The 17,936-nt window shown below is 41.1% G+C and overlaps 2 protein-coding genes across 3 annotated transcripts in view; both read right to left on the bottom strand.

Annotated features, from left to right (window-relative positions):
- Positions 1-7,295, bottom strand: part of mybpc3 (myosin binding protein C3) — a 30,046-nt gene extending 22,751 nt beyond the window's left edge. The window contains exons 1-7 of the mRNA XM_049030279.1: positions 7,185-7,295; positions 4,929-5,033; positions 4,183-4,269; positions 3,288-3,436; positions 3,022-3,139; positions 2,745-2,793; positions 743-802 (exon numbers count right to left, since the gene is read on the bottom strand). Of these exons, the coding sequence (XP_048886236.1) occupies positions 743-802; positions 2,745-2,793; positions 3,022-3,139; positions 3,288-3,436; positions 4,183-4,269; positions 4,929-5,033; positions 7,185-7,212 (596 nt within the window). The 5' untranslated portion in view covers positions 7,213-7,295. The remainder of the gene's footprint in view (positions 1-742; positions 803-2,744; positions 2,794-3,021; positions 3,140-3,287; positions 3,437-4,182; positions 4,270-4,928; positions 5,034-7,184) is intronic.
- Positions 7,296-9,792: 2,497 nt separating this feature from the next.
- Positions 9,793-16,828, bottom strand: spi1b (Spi-1 proto-oncogene b). Of its 2 annotated transcripts, none has more exons than XM_049030276.1 (5): positions 16,529-16,828; positions 16,033-16,081; positions 13,775-13,965; positions 11,800-11,959; positions 9,793-10,978 (listed from the first exon to the last, which is right to left on the bottom strand). In XM_049030276.1, exons 1-5 carry the CDS (start codon positions 16,568-16,570, stop codon positions 10,659-10,661), a joined length of 762 nt encoding a protein of 253 aa, XP_048886233.1. In that variant the 5' UTR covers positions 16,571-16,828; the 3' UTR covers positions 9,793-10,658. The 2 variants fall into 2 exon arrangements, with proteins under 2 accessions (XP_048886233.1, XP_048886232.1); XM_049030275.1 differs by having other exon boundaries at positions 16,033-16,126; positions 16,529-16,827.
- Positions 16,829-17,936: the final 1,108 nt, after the last annotated feature.

The following is a 17,936-nucleotide window of genomic DNA, read 5'->3' as shown; positions in this document are numbered from 1 at the left end:
GGTTTGCCAGTTAAGGGGTGAAACAGAACCAAGTCTCTCCATGCATTTTAATCTGCGTGGGTCCACTCAATAGAAACTTACTCCCTGCCAGGCGAGGTCCAACATTCAGGGGATCCAGTATCAGATAAAACACAGAAGCACATTAGCTGGATTTATTTGCATTTTACTGCAGGGTTTAAACTGCTACAGGCATCTTCCCTCTCTAAAAACTCACACTCTGTGGTTCAGTTTTTTTCTACTGAAATACTGCATAAGAGGTAAACCCAAGAAAGCCCTTGTTGTTTAGTGTCATCCAGTGTCTCTGCTGGCAGATATTAAAGTCATGTCTGGACTTGTTGGTTTTCGAATTTTCAGCAAATCAACAGGGAAACTTTGTGAAAACAGAAACATCTTAAACAAATCTTCCCCTTCAGAATGTGAAAATCCTTCCATATTATTCTCGCCAAGCTCTGCTCTCCTTGATAGAGCCCTAATCAGCAAATGATTTCATCTAAAAATAAGAAGCAGCTTGCTGTTAGTAGTAAACACTCATGGGGTTGGATCCCAAGTGAGGATGTATCTAAATGAAGTTCAGCACCTGGTAGTCCATCTCATGCCAGCTCACATTTGCTTTGTTTACAGCCCTCTCCATACTCATCGGAATATCTAATGGCTGTTGATGGCCACACCCACAACCCTGGACTAGGTAAGTGGTTGGAAGATCAGTTCAGTCTTTGGTCGTGTTTGCACGTGGTGACCTCACCTCTTCTTTAGCAAAGCGCTGAAGTCCAGCTCTCCAGCTTCTTCACCTCCATCAATGCTACTGCAGGGAGACAACAAAGCCAACATGATGTCAGCCCCTCCCCCCGCCCCCAGAAAAGAGCAGCAAAGCACAGAGAGCAAGGAGTGGATTGAAAGTAAAGGTTAACTGTCCCCTGTTCAAGTTCACATCATGATTCTCACACAGGATAATCAAGATTATACTGTCCCATGTATAATCTCACACAGGACAGTCAGGATCATAGTGTCCAACAGATCGTCTCACATGGGACACTGACGATCCCCCTGTCCCACATATAATCTCACACAGGGCAGTTAGGATCATAGTGTCCAACAGACCGTCTCACATGGGACACTGACGATCCCCCTGTCCCACATATAATCTCACACAGGGCAGTTAGGATCATAGTGTCCAACAGACCGTCTCACATGGGACACTGACGATCCCCCTGTCCCACATATAATCTCACACAGGGCAGTTAGGATCATAGTGTCCAACAGACCGTCTCACATGGGACACTGACGATCCCCCTGTCCCACATATAATCTCACACACGACAGTCAGGATCATAGTGTCCAACAGACCGTCTCACATGGGACACTGACGATCCCCCTGTCCCACATATAATCTCACACAGGGCAGTTAGGATCATAGTGTTCAACAGACCATCTCACATGGGATATTGAGGATCCCACTGTCCAAAAGATCATTCAAGGTCATGGTATTACTTTGCAGCAGTCTGTCTCAAGCAACATGGAAAAGATCCTATCATCCAATACTCCATCTCGCATCCTACTGTCCAAATGTCTGTCATTCACACTTGTAGTAAATGTCCAAAAATGTATTAATACTCTGACAAGATTATAAAGCAACTGTCAGCTTGAACACTGGCTTCAATCCCCAGTAAACGCATAGTAAAGTTTAAAATGTGACAAGTGACACACTCCAAATGTTGTCATACACACACACCTCGATGTACATTCCCACACATAATGTACATTTCAGATCTCCAGAAATCATATATGAAAGATTAAAGCTTATAGTATACCAACGATCTCAAATTTCATGGGCCTTCACAAGACAGAGCACTTTGTAAAAGTAATGCATGGAAGCTTCCTTTAGTCCTAAACCAAACTCTGCCATGTCTGCTGTGACTAATGCAAGTGCCTGCTGTCCTTTTGGAAGCTTGTGGACAATGTCTTGTGACAGCTCATGGGAAATCACTCTCATCATGGCAGACAGGTCTATTTCACGCCAAGCTTGCATGCCAGGGCAGGTAGGACAATTCACTGCTGCCCAGGAACCAAACTCCATCCCTCCAGCTGATGTATATTTTGCACAACAGGCTCCTTGGCTTTGATCAAACACAACATCCAGTGTGGAGGCTAGGTGTCCTTCAGACGGTAACGTCCATCTACAATCATTTGTTTTCTGCAGTTGTCCTTGAAAAGTGTAGCAAAACGTCATACTAACCAATAACGCTCAATGCTACTGCTATAGCTTAGTAGCATGATACTTTGTAATCTGCTCGCAGTCACTCACTTTCAGCTGAATTGAAGTTCTGGCAGTTGTGCCCATTTGCAAAACATCTAGTTTTTCTATCCAGCTCCATTGTGGCAGTTGTGTTCTCAAAACCTTTGAAGGCGGGGGCCATTTTCACCCTGCCGAAGGTGCATCAGATGGGAGAATACTCGAAGCTCTGCTGAGTTATCATTCTGAATGAGTTTACTGAGGCTCCTCATTCTGAATATGACCCCGCTGTTGCTGCAAACCCTTTACTACCTTCCCGCAGTTCCACTCTTCTTCTGTCCTGAAGCTGTGCTCCTGGTGAATTAGCATTTCCAGAATGTTAGTAATAGTGGCGCCCAGATCTCTTCTTGCCAGAAGAGATCTGTACCTATTTCGACATCCTAGACCTCCTCGTTCTTGTCTGTCCTGCCTAGGTAGGCCAGTACGTGTCAAGCGGATCTAGAGCAGAACTTACGTGCGTCTAAAGGCTGCGCGGATGTCAAACTCTTCAGTTGCTCTTGCCTCTGTGGATTCGTGTTGAAAACCATTAGTTTAAAATAAATTCTACTGCGTTTTATGTGACATTAATGCCACAATGTAAACTAAAATGTGTTTCTGCTCTTGTCGCAGAGGGTTTGTCATCGAAAGCTGATGCTAAGTATTAATTGTGCATGATTAATTGTAACGCCGAATTCCACACAGACTTGAATATTTTTGGCCACCATATCATGGCCATTTAAGAAGATGCTCACCGTGCACAACAAGATCAAAATTGCAGCTGTCAAACTTGTCCCTGGAGGACACTTCACATCGATACGCTCCAGCATAGTTGGGCTTGGCTCCAATGATTTGCATTTCGAAGGTGAATATCTGCAATGCACAACTTACTCTTCCTCTGAAACTGAGTGATATGCTTAAGGATTATAGGTTTAATGTTTTAACATTGCGTTGAATTATACTCGCTCAAATGCTTTGACCCCGAGTTTGCATGCAGCCCCGATTGTAGCCTGGCACAGACCTTGGTGTTACGATCGTACGTCTCCTTCAGCTGCAGGTGCTTCCCAGCCTTGCTGGCCAGGTCCATCCACTTTCCCTTGAACCAGCGGACAGTGGGCTTTTTCAGCAGGTTGACAGTGCTCACCTTGGATATGAAGGTGATGTTCTCTCCTGCCCATCATATGATGTGAAAAAAATATATATTCTGTAGAGGTTTTGATGTTCTAAACTTAATGCCATTGGATTTACGGGGAAACGACTTAAGCAGGGTTACTGAATTGCCCATAGGTGTACATGTGTGAGTGGATGGTGTGTGAGTGTGCCCTGCGATGGGCTGGCCCCCCATCCTGGGTTGTTCCCTGTCTCATGCCCATTGCTTCGGGGATAGGCTCCGGACCACCCGCAACCCAGTAGGATAAGCGGTTTGGAATATGGATGGATGGATGGACTTAAGCAGGTTTGGACTAGTAAGTTAGAAGAGCATCACAGACCACGCTATGGAAGGTCTAACTATCTGTGTATTGGTACATTTTCCATCAACTCTCTATGGCTATCAAAACTGCAGCACTGTAGGCCTTCCAAAGCATAGTATACTCAGCCACTTTACTTCACTGTTAATGAGGACTTTACATAAAAAAACTATCATGAAACTGTTGCCATGAGTTTTTTTAACCATTGATGCAGACATTATCAGCTGTAGTATCATTTAGCATGTTGCAATTCCAGATCACAAAAAATACGGTTTGTTATTTTCTAAATTTATGGAATACTAATGTATTACTTAAACTAAATTAAGCTATAATCATTCCGAGTTTTGATAGTCATTATCATTCAGACACATGATGTTTTTGGATCAGATTCAGTAGATCTGAAGGCTGAAGAATGTGTGTCCTCTGGGTGAGGAGCTCCTCACTCACCGACGGTGACCTCTCCACTCACGGGCTTCTCTAAGAAAAGTCCAGTCAGGTCCTGCCTTGTGTCCGGATGCTGACTTTCTGGCAAACCTGTAAAGGATGCATGAAGTCACCTGAATGCTCTGAGCATGTAGTGATGCAACGCATGCATTTATAGATACTTTGCCGATTCTTAAACCACTTTGAATTATGTGGTGAATCATGTTTCAATATAAATTATATATTTTTATCTGGTTTCTCCCCACAGTCCAAAAACATGCTGAGGTTAATTGAAGTTGCTGAATTGTCCGTAGGTGTACATGTGTGTGTGTGTGTGTGTGTGAGTGTGATGGGTTGGCGTCCCATCCTGGGTTGTTCCCAGCCTTGCGCCCGTAGCCTCCGGGATAGGCTCCAGACCCCCACAACCCTGAATAGGACAAGTGGTTTCACAAAATAGATGGATGTATGGATGGATGGATGTGTGTGTTGGTCGCACTGAATTGTATGCTGTAGTACCATAAGCAGCCTCAAGGTGGCTACTGGTGTTGAACATAAATCTGAAATTCCACCTTAAATCACACTACAGTACATGCTTACGGCATTGTGCATCACTTCTGAAAACTTGTTTCAGGCGCCAATAAGAAAAAGCCTGGTGCTCTCAATAATCGAAGCGTTTAACCTGGACAGTGTTTCTGTAAATATCCAGTGACCAGCTAAAACAGACAGACATATAACTGCAGCCATTGAGTGTCGGCTAAGAGGAACCTGACCATCAGCATCTGTGCCGTCATGCTGGGCGTCTCCTGCTGTGTCTGCTGGGGTAGAATCTGCTGATGGTGCTGCGGCTGCGCAGCTTGCTTTATCCTCAGAGGTCCCTGCAAAGGAGGTCCGTAAACGAGACAAACCGAACGAACAAATCCATTCGCGGATAAATATACCTACATGTGCGAGAGTTTGTTCTTATACAGTATATGTATTTTTCACATTGTCCTCTCCTTGTTTTTTGTATATGACTTAGTGTCGATACCATGGATGCAAGTTGACACTATGTGTCTTTTTATGTCTAAGTATAGCACATGTTCAAAGCCACCAATAAACACCTGCTGTGTGCACATTTAGTATGGTCAGGTAATGGTGGGGGATTAGCTGGCCTCTATTTCAGTTATACAGTAGGAATTGAAAGAATGATATTTCCGGGTAGAGCTTCCACCAGCACCTACTGCAGCTTCGTCTAGGTCAGTTTTTCTCCACGCGGTGCTTGGGGACCTCCAGACAGTCCATATCGGGAGCTGGGAGGGGGCTGAAACGTGGGCTCTCCGGGGCCCCTGGGGGCCAGATTGGGAAGCACTACTCTAGGTGTCTATAATCTGTTCTAAACATAATGTTATATATCTTTTGAGAGATGTACATGCTGTGTTGTACATTTTATAATTAGTTCTAGATGCACCACAGTTCCCGTTTAATTTTACAATAGGCTATATATAAACGAAGGGCTGTTCCAGGGAATTAGGACAGTTTCATGTTGTAATGAAGGCTAAACTGTGATATGTGGATGTGATAGGTTGGCATAGAGGTGGCAACCTGACAGTGAATTAGAGCGGTACAGAGGCGCGGTGGCATGTTCTAAACAGGGTCACTTGTCACTTCAGGTTCTTCAAGTTCTTATTTAACCCAGCAGGCATCTTATATGGGGATTCAAACAACCTGTGTCCTACTCTCGTGTCCTGCTGTGCTCAAAGCCTGCTGCATTAAACTCCAGTCAGAGATTCACTTTAATAATAATTTAAAAGTCATAGTTATAAAATATATATATATATATATATATATATATATATATATATATATATATATATATATATATATATATATATATATATGACTAAAAACATAGAACTATGACTGTCCTGTCCCTAATTCCAGGGAATAAGCACCAATAGTCAGTAATATATATATAAAAAATGTTTATCTATTAAGATATAATTAAAATATTTGAATAGTATCATTCATATCAGTTACGCCCCAAATCACTTGACTCAGATTTAACAGTTCTGATAATATATGGCATGAATAATAAGATTATTATTTTATGCTGACTCAGAATAAACAAATAAAAAAGCCTTTAAAACCAGGACTGCACTTTCAAGCGAAGGACAGACCTGGTTTTTGCATTTCTATAATGTCCATTATCCACCGCGGGGTTTAGTGATCATTCTAGGGTGGTCTAACTAAAGTTGCATTACATGTCGAGTGTGTTCTTTTTTTTTCTGGGACAGTCTTCTTTAGCTAAAATAACAAAACACTCCCTGAAAAGTACATGTCCGGAGTGCCATACCTACACTTGAAACGGCCAGGCGAACTTTTTAGGATGCAAAGCATCTTGCAACATAAGGCTGGTGACATTCTCTAGGCAAAGCTGACATGCATGCAGGGATAATGTTAATATATGTGACTCATGCACATGTGATTTTGCATACGCGCATTTTATGAGGCACGTGCACTCACATTTCCGGGGACAGTCACAACCACCAGTTCATTATGCAACCTGCTCAGCTTTCATAAATACCCCCCAGATTTCAGTAGCTAATTCTTGTTTATTACACTATACTAATGTCTTTAGTTTTGCAGCATGCCATTCACACTGGACTTAACAGTTATGTCTGAAATCAAACCCTGTTCAAAAAAACTTACATACTACTTTGCTCTGAAGTCAGAGAATTGGAGAAGATCTTCAGTGAAGTGTAGTTCAGAAAGTGTGAGGTATGACCATCCATGTCTGTTTTAGATCCTATTTCTACTTCTGGCCGTGTAATTAAACACGTCATCACGTTTTATTCACTGAGAAAGTGCAAAGACTTTGTTAATCTCCTTCCACACATGCATCAGCAAAAGCTGATAAGAAAACACCTTGCATACTGTCACATTTCCATGCCCGGTTTAGACATGCTGTTAAACTGAGGAAGGCAGAAGTCCAGCATGCTCTCCAATATGGCTGGCTGTCTTAGACCCAACACAACACAAATTCCCACCTGCATTTTCAGCTTTCGGCTCTGGCATCTTGATCGAGGCTCCCTAAGAATCCCTTGTCATACCCAGCACCGTGCCTTTAATACATCCCCAAGCCTTGTCCCAGATTGAGGCTGCAATAACCCCCGCCCCAAACCCACCCCCTCCCTCTACTTACTAGCCGGGCAATGAATTTACAGCCATGCTTCTACCCTGCAGCGCACAACCAGCGTTGAACTCATCCCCACCCTCCAGAGGACCGTTCGCACATGACAGCACGACAGGATGCAGGTGACAAATTTAGAAAGTGACTGAGCTACTCAACCATCCCAATTCATTCCTCTCTGCCTGTCAAAATATAGGTAAAGACGACAGGAGCTTTTCCAGGAGCTGGTTGAATATGCATCAGCGAGCGTTCAGCCCTAAGCCAAACGCTTCCACCAGGAACCCTTCTGTGGTCTCATTGAAAGGGGTTCCCACTATCTAGGCAAGCGGCATGAAAAATCACTTCCCAAGTGTTGTCAGTCTGTGCTTTTTGAAAATTTACGTTTCTCTTGATCATACAGACTCACTGTTGGGACTTGGCAGAGGCCCTGGTTGCAGCCAAAAAGAGGTATAAACTTATACAAGTTCAGAAAGCGTTTATTTACTCTTGTTGCTCGTTTGGTTCTACATATATCGCCGACATTGATGGGATGGTCAATGGTATGACAAGCAGTAATGCTAGCAATGGGCTGGAAGGGCAGGAACTACTGTGAAAAGTCAGATCCAGGCACCAAGAACTGTCCAGTGTCAGAGTGCCGTCTATGAGCTGTAAGTATGACTCGTTCTTTCTTTAGTGTCTGACCTGCTTCACCGTCCTTAGTGTTTATTTAGTTAGTACAGCCTGAAAGTCACTGCCTGCTCTGTCCTGTTTAGTCACATGATGTTTCTGAAGCTCGTCTGAGGTTTTAGGTGGCAGGGTCCTGGTCACATGCTCAGCTCTGTTCCCATTGTGTCACTTTCTGTTAGTCACTGGCTTCTTCTACTTATGCAAAAAACCTTAGTGAATGTTTTCTGTGCTTATCTAAAGAAATATTATCGTTATTTTTCATTACAGATTATCCATCCATCCATTTTTCAACCCGCTTATCCCACTGGGGGTCCGGAGCCTATCACAAAAGCAATGGGCACGAGGCAGGGAACAACCTAGGATGGGGGGCCAGCCGATCGCAGGGCACACTCACAGCCCAGTCATGCACAACTATGGGCAATTTAGTAATTCCAATTAGCCTCAGCATGTTTTTGGACTGTGGGGGGAAACCGGAGTACCCAGAGGAAACCCCACAACGACATGGGGGGAACATGCAAATTCCACACACATTTAACCCAGGCGGAGACTCAAACCCAACTCCCAGAGCTGTGAGGCAACAGTGCTAACCACTGCACCACCATGCCACATTGCAGATTTTATTGGTCACAAATTATTAAAGCATAACCATATAACTATAGAAACAGCTATATTACATTTAAATTTAAACATACAGAATATATGCTGTTAAATACTTAAATGTAGGATTAAATGAACCTATTGTCCTGTAGATGTTCCCCTTGTATTAGAACAATGGAAAATTGTTAAAGTGACAATTTGCAACATCTCAACATATAACCCACCCACCTGTGGCTTTGTAACAAATAAAACTCGGGAGTGACATGAGTGACACTGTGGTGCAACTTGTTGTTGTCACTCTCGACACCCAGATGTCTTGTGACATGCTTGGCTAAAACCACACTCAGCTTTGCCATTTATTTTTGATGACTCGCTACAGACCTTTCACCACAAGGCAAGCTAAATTTGGGAGAAAACTTTGCATTTAATAAGTTATGTTCTAACTATTCTTTGTGTAGTTGGAATACAACTGAGGCCCTCTTGTGGTAGTCGGTTACTGTGTGCCCTATGTAAGCACGTGTACTGCAAAACAATTTCCTTTTAAAATTTAATGCAGTTAAGTTCATAATTGAGCTTGCTTAATATAGAAGTTTTGTATTGTAATTTGTGTTATATCGTACTAGCCAATGGCTTGGACACGCCAAGCCACCTGCAAAGGAGAGTGATAGTGTTGTGTCACATGACCCAGCCATCTGACCTAAACACAGCAGAAACGGTTTTGGAGGAGTTTGACCAGAGAGTGAAGTCAACAGCGGTCAATGAGTGCTCAGCTGAAAAAGCATCCCAGGAGGTCACCTCATGAAACTGGCATATAGGAGACAGCCGGGTCAGTCAGTCCCTGGAGCAATTAGGGTCAAGGGCCTTGCTCAAGTGTCCAATGATGGAATCACACTGCTGACCACGGGATTTGAACCGACAACCTTCTGAGTCCTAACTCACAGAGCTGCCCCACCCAAGAATTATTTTTTTGTTTAATATTTTTGTGGTTAGTGCATAATTCCATATGTTATTTTACAGTATTGATGTCTATATAGTTATTGTAAAATGTACAGAATAGTACCAATTAACCCTTCTATAGGTAGGTGTGTCCAAACTTTTGGTACTGGTACCATATATATGTAAATTATAAAAATAATAATTATTAATATAATAGTTACTTGATGTATAACAAAATATTATTTTGTTTAGAAAAATTTTAGATATGAAAATTGCATATGACTTTATTACCATTAAAACCTCTAACATCATCAGCATAATCAAAGTGATTTTTATATAATAAATAATTTATTTAAAAGACAGAATACACCGTGATTCAATTCAAAATAAAAAGCTATGCTACTCAAATGATCTGAAGTTATTTGTATCCTTATACATGTACCTTACATGCCACCTGTATTTATCAGCTTTAGTCGGCTGATTTCATGTATATTATCCTTGCTACGCACTTACTGAGAAATCTGTCTGTATCTCACAATTTAAAGTTTTTCAATGACCATACTATATACACATTTTTTTAAATAAAAAACAGTCCATTTTGGCTTCAGTCTGTCTCATAAGGTAGACATAACTGATGAGCATTTAAAAGGAACACAGGTTCATCGCATGGCCCCGAGGCCCAAAGCATCTGGGATTCAGTGCCATTTTGTATGGTATATATGGGAAATGAACTGAGGCTGTGGGAAGCTGCTGATTTCCACTGACTGCTGTGTGTGATTGTGTCATGCATATTCACTTCCCCTTTCGTATTTTCACAATAAGGTCTAAACTATTTACACTGCATACATCGCATACCGATATCATGAAAACTATTACTTAATGCAAAATCAGTACCGAAAACAAAGCTGCAACATCTATTTGACACACATAATTCATATGAATTGTAGTAAATAAAGTAAAATAAAACATATTAGTACTTATTTGCTTTGTATTCCTGCACAGAAATGACATTTGAAAAACCCCATGAAGACCGTATTGGAACCTAAAGTAAGTTTTTAGGTGTCTTTTCAATCTGTGTATATAAAAGTCATACCTCACATGAAGAGTAAAACAGTAAATCTCTGTCCTTGCCCTATAAGTGTGGGAATATTTTTTTTTCTATAGCCACTTTCCCCAGAACCTCTCCACTGAACTGGTATGTAAGCTTCTTCTTGATCTTCTTGACCTCTCCCGTCTTGCCGTAGTTCCGAAGAGCTCGGGCCATCTTTTGGTACGTCATCTTCTTGCGGTTCCCCTTCTGAATACCCCAGCGATTGGCCAGCACCTCCTTGTGCTTGGAAGAGAACTGAAAAGTGCCTTTATCCTTGTCTACCCACCAGATACTCTCCTTCATGTCTCCATTGCGGAGCAGATCCAGCAGGAACTGGTACAGGCGAATCTTCTTCTTGTTGCCTGTGAGAGACAGATGCCCTTGTCAGCCACACCTCTCGAGTGCCCCCCTAAATCTCAACAGAGCCCAATATACCCACTTTGGGCAAGAAGCTGGGTGGCTAAAATAACGTTTTTATAACGTTGTATTTGCGTGATTTCATTAGCAGCAGGGAGCACATTGATTAGGGCAGTTTTACAGTTCAGCTGCATCATAGCTATGCACATTCGGCCCTGGTCACTGCCTACTCACAATCCATAATGGCTGACAGTGACTTAAGCCGCACGGAAAATCAGCAGACAAGCAGTTTCATTCTTTTAAAATGGGCTCAGAGTTGGTTTCTGAGGTTTTGGTCCCATAACTTGCTTATACTTGCAGAGAACGCCCAGGACTAGCGTAACTGCTGGGAAACTGAAAGTGAATAAATGGTGTGCGTGCAACTTTCTCAAAGCCTGATGCATAATAGTTGTCAGAAACATTCCCAATCACTAGCTGCTTACTTTATGCTAGTTTTCATCTGGGACTTAAAAAGGATATTTAGTAAAGCAAGACCAGCACTATATACCATACAAACATGGTCACATAGAACATATTCTTTATTACTGTAACAATCTTTATTCTGTGACTTCCTGTCTACCATTTTGAAATAGTACCTTTTTTTGTCTTACATTTTCACTCTGACATTAAAAGGTGAGGCCTTCATTCATGTTGGGGGGGGGGGGCTTTCTCCTTGCTCATTTTTATATGTCACATTTTGCTGCAGGTCATGTTTGGGATTGTGTGAATTTGGGATACGTAGCCGAACTAAGGCGGGTAAAAAAACTGGTCCACCAACGCCACTCACCTGCCTCCCCCCCAGGGGGACACGGCATGCGATCCCCGATGTCCCCTTCTCCATCCGACACCTCGAAGGGGGGGCTTCGGCCACCTGGGTCCTCTTCGTCTGTGCTGCGCTGGGCTGGGGAGGGATGTGGAAAGTAGGCGTTGCGGGAGTAGTACTGCATCTGAGGAGGAAATAGTGACCGGGGTCAACACAGGGATCGGCGATAAAGGGCACATTATTTTCTTCTCCAGTTCTACCTTCTTTGCACCTTTCTAAAGCATAGTTCCCAAGGCATGTGCTGCCACAGATTAACCATGAAACATAATTTCTAATTCAGCAACCAGTCGTACACAGTTCTAATGCAGAGGGAGAGGTTTCAAAAGGAGACAGCTCTGGAAGATAGCGGTGACTCGAGACACCACAGGCAAACTTAAATCTGAAAGAGGAAGTACATCTGTTGTTATACATGTCTGCCCTGGCGAGAAGACATGTTACAAAACATTTTGGCTAACAGTATATGTTTTAAAAAATCATTAACATTTTCACCTGCTTGTCTATTATTATTAAATCTTAAAATAAAGTGATACCTTCTTTTGAAAATAAAGTGTTTAAATACTCTCGCTTTGACATTTTCCCAGACATTACATTATACAGAGCATGTTTTTGCTTTTTTGATCAAACTCCCCAAAAGACAATAGACAAACGGCGGCCCTCAGTAACTCGGACTGGCGCACGTGCCCAGCAGCGATCAAGGTTTTTACGGGTAATTCTTCTGCCTGCTTCTCATTGTCTTTCCTATCACCACCTGAAGCAAACATCCCGCCTCTCCACATCACACAGGACCGTATGTCCCAATAACGAGCAGTTGAATTGGGTAAACAAGGTAAATCCACAGACTAGCGGTTAATGAGTCGACACTATTCTGAACCGAGAAAACCATCACAACACTGTTGGTCCTCAAGCAGGAAAGAGCATCGTTGGGCAATAGACAAAGCGAAAAGCAGCCTGCAACTGTCTGTTATCTGTGACCATCCTCTCCTGCCTGCTCTGCTTGTTGCATTTCATTACGAATCGCACACTCGCCGCCTCTTTCTCTGTCAGAAATGCTGTCATCCTTGTTGTGGTGTTTCTCTGCAAATTTTTAGAGCATTAGTGAGAAAATGATAAATCCTTTATTTGCCATTTGCACAGGTACATTGGAGTGCTTATCTTCGCCTGCCCATGGCTTGTGGGGTCACAGCGTAGGTTCAGCCAATGTGCGGGGCCCCTGGAGCTGCAGGCAGTTAAGGGCCTTCATCAAGGGCCCCGAGGCCAGGCTCAAAGAGACTTAGCCCACTGAGCCACTTACTGCCCCCGAAAAAAAGATGAGTCAAGGCCAAGATCAGGCAAAGGAGAAGAAAATTTTTTTTTACATGCGAGTAAGTTTTCCAAGTAAGTTTAAATGGGCTGCTTGTAATTCTCAAAATATTGAGACTGGTAAGGAGGCCTACTGGACTGCCTGTGTTTTTGCTTGCCTCTTCTTTTATAAACAGTGGCTTCTCATTGAGCTTGCATACAGGAAATGTTGGAGTGAAAATATTCTAACAGTCATCAAAAGAATCCACTGTCATGATGAGAGAGGGAAACTGCAGAGAGCGATGGTGGCGGCTCGCCCTGTGCAGAAACGCTGCCGTGCATTCATTTCACTCACAGTTTCTTAGACAGGCAAATTCAGCTAATAATTGCTGTCCCAGGACCAGCAGGTGGCATAGTGCCTGAAGATCTTACGACTTACGCATTGCTAACTGGTACATAACAAAGGGTGTCTATCTAATGTTATACAAGCTGTGAGCTACAAAGCAACGTTAGACCACTGCACTCACTGTAACATCTTGTCAACTTTGTCACCACTGTGCTATGATGAGAATATTGTCACACAAAGGCTGGCTCATTCCTAATACTTTTAAGAACAAACCAATCAGAAGGCAACAGTCAGGTAAACAGGAAATGGACTGACCGGCGGTGCGATAGCCAGGTGATGAGACCCAAGTGTGGGATCCAGGGCATAGATAGACTCAGGTTCCCCGGCCCGATGCAGGCCAGAGATGTGCTGGGGGGGAACACTCTGCAACTCTGCCAGCTGGTTCTCTTGAATGTTCTCACACTCGTTAGAGTAAACATGATGGGGGTGGTAGTCCCATGTATGATCTAGAAGGATGAGAGAGGAGGAACAGGCTAGATTTTTAAAGTCTTATTTTAGTACAAAATTGAAAAATTTTGGACTAATTTTGCGAGTCCCACTGTCTGTGTGGTTGATTGGTCAAATATTGCCTGTTAAAAGCAACAAATAAATAAAGGTCAATGTGAGGTTTATCCCGCCATTATATTTGGTCCACAAGCATAATTTCTGTAGCTGTGCCTGTTCAGCTCTGTTCAATCATTTGCTCTTTTCGACCACAGAGTTAAGAAACTGTGTTCACATCAGTATTTCCTGTGCTGTTTTTACTGATGTGAAAATAAAGCTGTTTGCACCATTACTGTTGCACTGACCACCACACCACATCAACAAAGGAGGCCAGCAGTATAGCGTCTGTAATTTCCCTGTAGAATTCATGCAGATTATGATGCCTGCTGTACACTTATTGACATTGTTTTACTTCATCACATTAAATCTATTCAGATTTTTCAGTTCTCTTAGTCTTTGTTGAGTTAATCAGCTGATAACCAAATTACAACGAAGAAGTACAAAACAAAGAGAAATAACAGCACAATAGCAGCATTAACTTTTGGGTTTTGGCAACTTCTAACAAATACTGTTTTTTTTTTTTTTTTTTTTAAATCTTCTGGGGATTTTTAAGTCTGGAAACAACCACGTTAATAACAACTGCATCCATAAAAAGGTAAAGCTATTTGAAAACTGTTACAATAATCATACATATATATATATATATCCATCCATCCATTTTCCAAACCGCTTATCCTATCGGGTCGCGGGGGGTCCGGAGCCTATCCCGGAAGCAATGGGCACGAGGCTGGGAACAACCCAGGATGGGGGGCCAGCCCATCGCAGGGCACACTCACACACCATTCACTCACACAGGCACACCTATGGGCAATTTAGCGACTCCAATTAGCCTCAGCATGTTTTTGGACTGTGGGGGGAAACCGGAGTACCCGGAGGAAACCCCACGATGACATGGGGAGAACATGCAAACTCCACACACATGTGATCCAGGCGGAGACTCGAACCTGGGTCCCAGAGGTGTGAGGCAACAGTGCTAACCACTGCACCACCATGCCGCCCCATATATATATATATATATATATATATATATATATATATATATATATATATATATATATATATATATATATATATATATATATATATATATATATATATATATATATATATATATATATATATATATATATATATATATATATATATATATATATATATATATATATATATATATATATATATATATATATATATATATATATAAAACTAAACACCAGGGTAAAGGAAGAACAAAGGTTATGTCTGATACTTAAGCTAAAGGCTGACCACGGAGAAAAAAACGCTACACTGCACCACTTTGCTGTACTGTGGAAAATAAGTGGCTTGCATTTTATTTCACTCATGGAAGCTGTTACTCATGACTTCTATAGCAAAATTTAAAAACAGTCTCTTTATAATTAAGATTTTACTAAAAGAAAATAGCATGTGTTTTATATACATATATATACACACATTATATACTATTTTTAAAAGGGAGAGGCATTAAACGATAAAAGTATCTATTCGGTTTTATCCCTGGGGACTGAAGAGCAGTCAGACCCAACTGTCATCGACAGGGTTGGTATAATAGCATCTGTTTCCTTTCTTTATGCTTTATACAGAGTGATTATATCGGTACAGTTCACTTGACTTTTTTTTTCATTAAACCACTTGCTGTTGTTTTTCACTTGGCTGCTTAAACAATCCATAATCTACTGCATATGTGCTTATCTTGATCTGCCAGTCCTGGAACATAAAAAAATATTTCTAAACATAAATACTAATATTTTTAGACTGGATACAGTTGGGTTGTAATGGTTTATAAGCCTCAGTTTTTTTTTTTGTTCAGAAATGAAGAGAGGGGGGAAAAAACTCCGTAGCTAAATATTTGCATAAAACCATCACAATAATATAAACAAACTGGAAAATATATAATGACATATAATTTAATAACGAATGACATAGGGTAATATATATCCTCTGTTACTCACCGGCAGGGCTCTCCCCATCGCTGTTGAAGTACGGGTAATATTCTACAGGCTGTCGAAATATATCAGCATCATAATGCATGATTTCTTCGGGTGGCTTTCAGAAAATCAGACAAAAATCATTCGTGGGATTATGACCCTACATTACACACACAAAGACCGTTTACCAGTACTTATATTAGACAGGTACATTTAAGAAATTTGCCATCAAGTGTAGTTTCACATATAATCTATGTTTTCCTCCGACTGGTTACTTAGGTATGATTAAACAAAAACATAACAATCCCAGAGCAAAATAAAATAAGATAAAAAATATATACATGCTTATAAACATTTCTCAGTATTTCCCTAAAGACAGGCTGCTAACACTGCCAGTGACTGTCTTGTAATAATTAGAAATAGTATCCTATAAAGTCACTGGGAATGTCACTGGAATGATGAAAAGCAGCACTTATGGAAGGCCATGGAGGCAAAGGCGCAGTAAAGCAGAAATACTCACAGGTGGAATGAGGTACCCCTCCATTCTGTATGCATGCAGCATGAAGACTTTTCGGCCTGATACTCCGCACTCTTCTTTGGTCTTTTAAAACTTTGCTGAGGCCATTGCATAACCAAGAAACGAACCTCAAAATCTTTTTTCACCACTTTCTAGGGAGTTGCAGTCTGCACCGCTGAACAGGGGCAATTACTGTACTGCCAATTTTTTTCAGGTGAGGCCCCTTAATTATTAATACAATATCTGTGGGAGACGATCCTCTTACACTATTAGTTCTTTTTACAGTAAAGTTCCTGATTGTTGGTGATTTGTCTATCAGAATTGAGTCATCAAGGACCAATAGACAGCAGCCAATCACAGGGTGATCCTGTGTCAGTTTTTTTTCAGTAGTTTTTTTTCTCTTCTTTTCTATTAGTTGGAATGTAAAAGTATTCAGTCCTTTAATCATAACCAAAGATATAAAAGAAATTTCAGACTAAACTGCGTTTTTTTTTTTACAGTTTAATTTTACTTTGGCTTAAATGTTCTAACAGTCATTACAAACATTATTTAACAAAATGACAACACACATATCTGTATACGTACATGTAGCGACTCCAGACACATATTATACATCGTATTGTTGGATAAGTAGTGGATAATGGATGGATGGATTATATACGAATAATAGTTTTAATTCATGATAAGTAAATTAATAGTGCTTCTAACTTCAGATGTTTCATTGTGGGACGTTCATTATAATGTGTTGACGATTTCTAAAAACATATAGGTATTGTGAACTAAAAGGGAAGTAGGGAAACACACATTTGTTCCTGTTTTAATCAAAGTCTAGCACTGTGACATTATTTTGAGGAAGTGACTGCAGCTTGGATCAGGTGGGATATATTCCATACTAAATAAATAGCCAGATGACTTGACCCTAGTCTACCCTTTATTCTGTATTTATTTATAAAAATTTACCGATTACCCAGTAAGGGCTGGTTTTTAACAGTGATATATGAAACCGAAACACTGGTGTCAATGTATGTAAGTTTTACTGAATGAACTGGCAAATTGATAATGAGATTGAAAATACGGGAATTGTTGTATTATTTACATGAATTTTGATATCTGCTGTCATATTGTTTTATGTATATATTTTCCTCTAGCATTACAGGATTTCAGTAATGATGATATTACTTAGCCAGTATTCTGTTAATATAGTTCCTAAACTGTTTTGGTCATTTGTAGAAATCGTAAAAAAATTCTACAGTTTTAAATCTCAAACAGAATTTTATGCTTGAAATTTTTACAGTAGTCACTGACAAAAAGGATTTGCAGAGAGACAGTCAATGAAACAAATGAGAATGATGTACATTTAGACCGCTCATCGGCCTTTTTATTGATAGCTACAGTACATGAGAATTCTTTT

Source organism: Brienomyrus brachyistius, chromosome 11, assembly GCF_023856365.1.
Source record: "Brienomyrus brachyistius isolate T26 chromosome 11, BBRACH_0.4, whole genome shotgun sequence".
NCBI classification, from domain to species: Eukaryota; Metazoa; Chordata; class Actinopteri; order Osteoglossiformes; family Mormyridae; genus Brienomyrus; species Brienomyrus brachyistius.
This window is presented reverse-complemented; position numbering and strand designations above follow the sequence as displayed.

Coding starts and splice junctions, on each gene's coding strand:
- spi1b (XM_049030275.1), bottom strand. CDS start 16,570: ATGCTGCATGCATACAGAATGGAGGGGTACCTCATTCCACCT. Junction 16,127..16,528: donor AGGGGTACCTCATTCCACCT/GTGAGTATTTCT, acceptor ATTTTCTGAAAG/CCACCCGAAGAAATCATGCA. Junction 11,960..13,774: donor ACCTGGCTATCGCACCGCCG/GTCAGTCCATTT, acceptor TTTCCTCCTCAG/ATGCAGTACTACTCCCGCAA.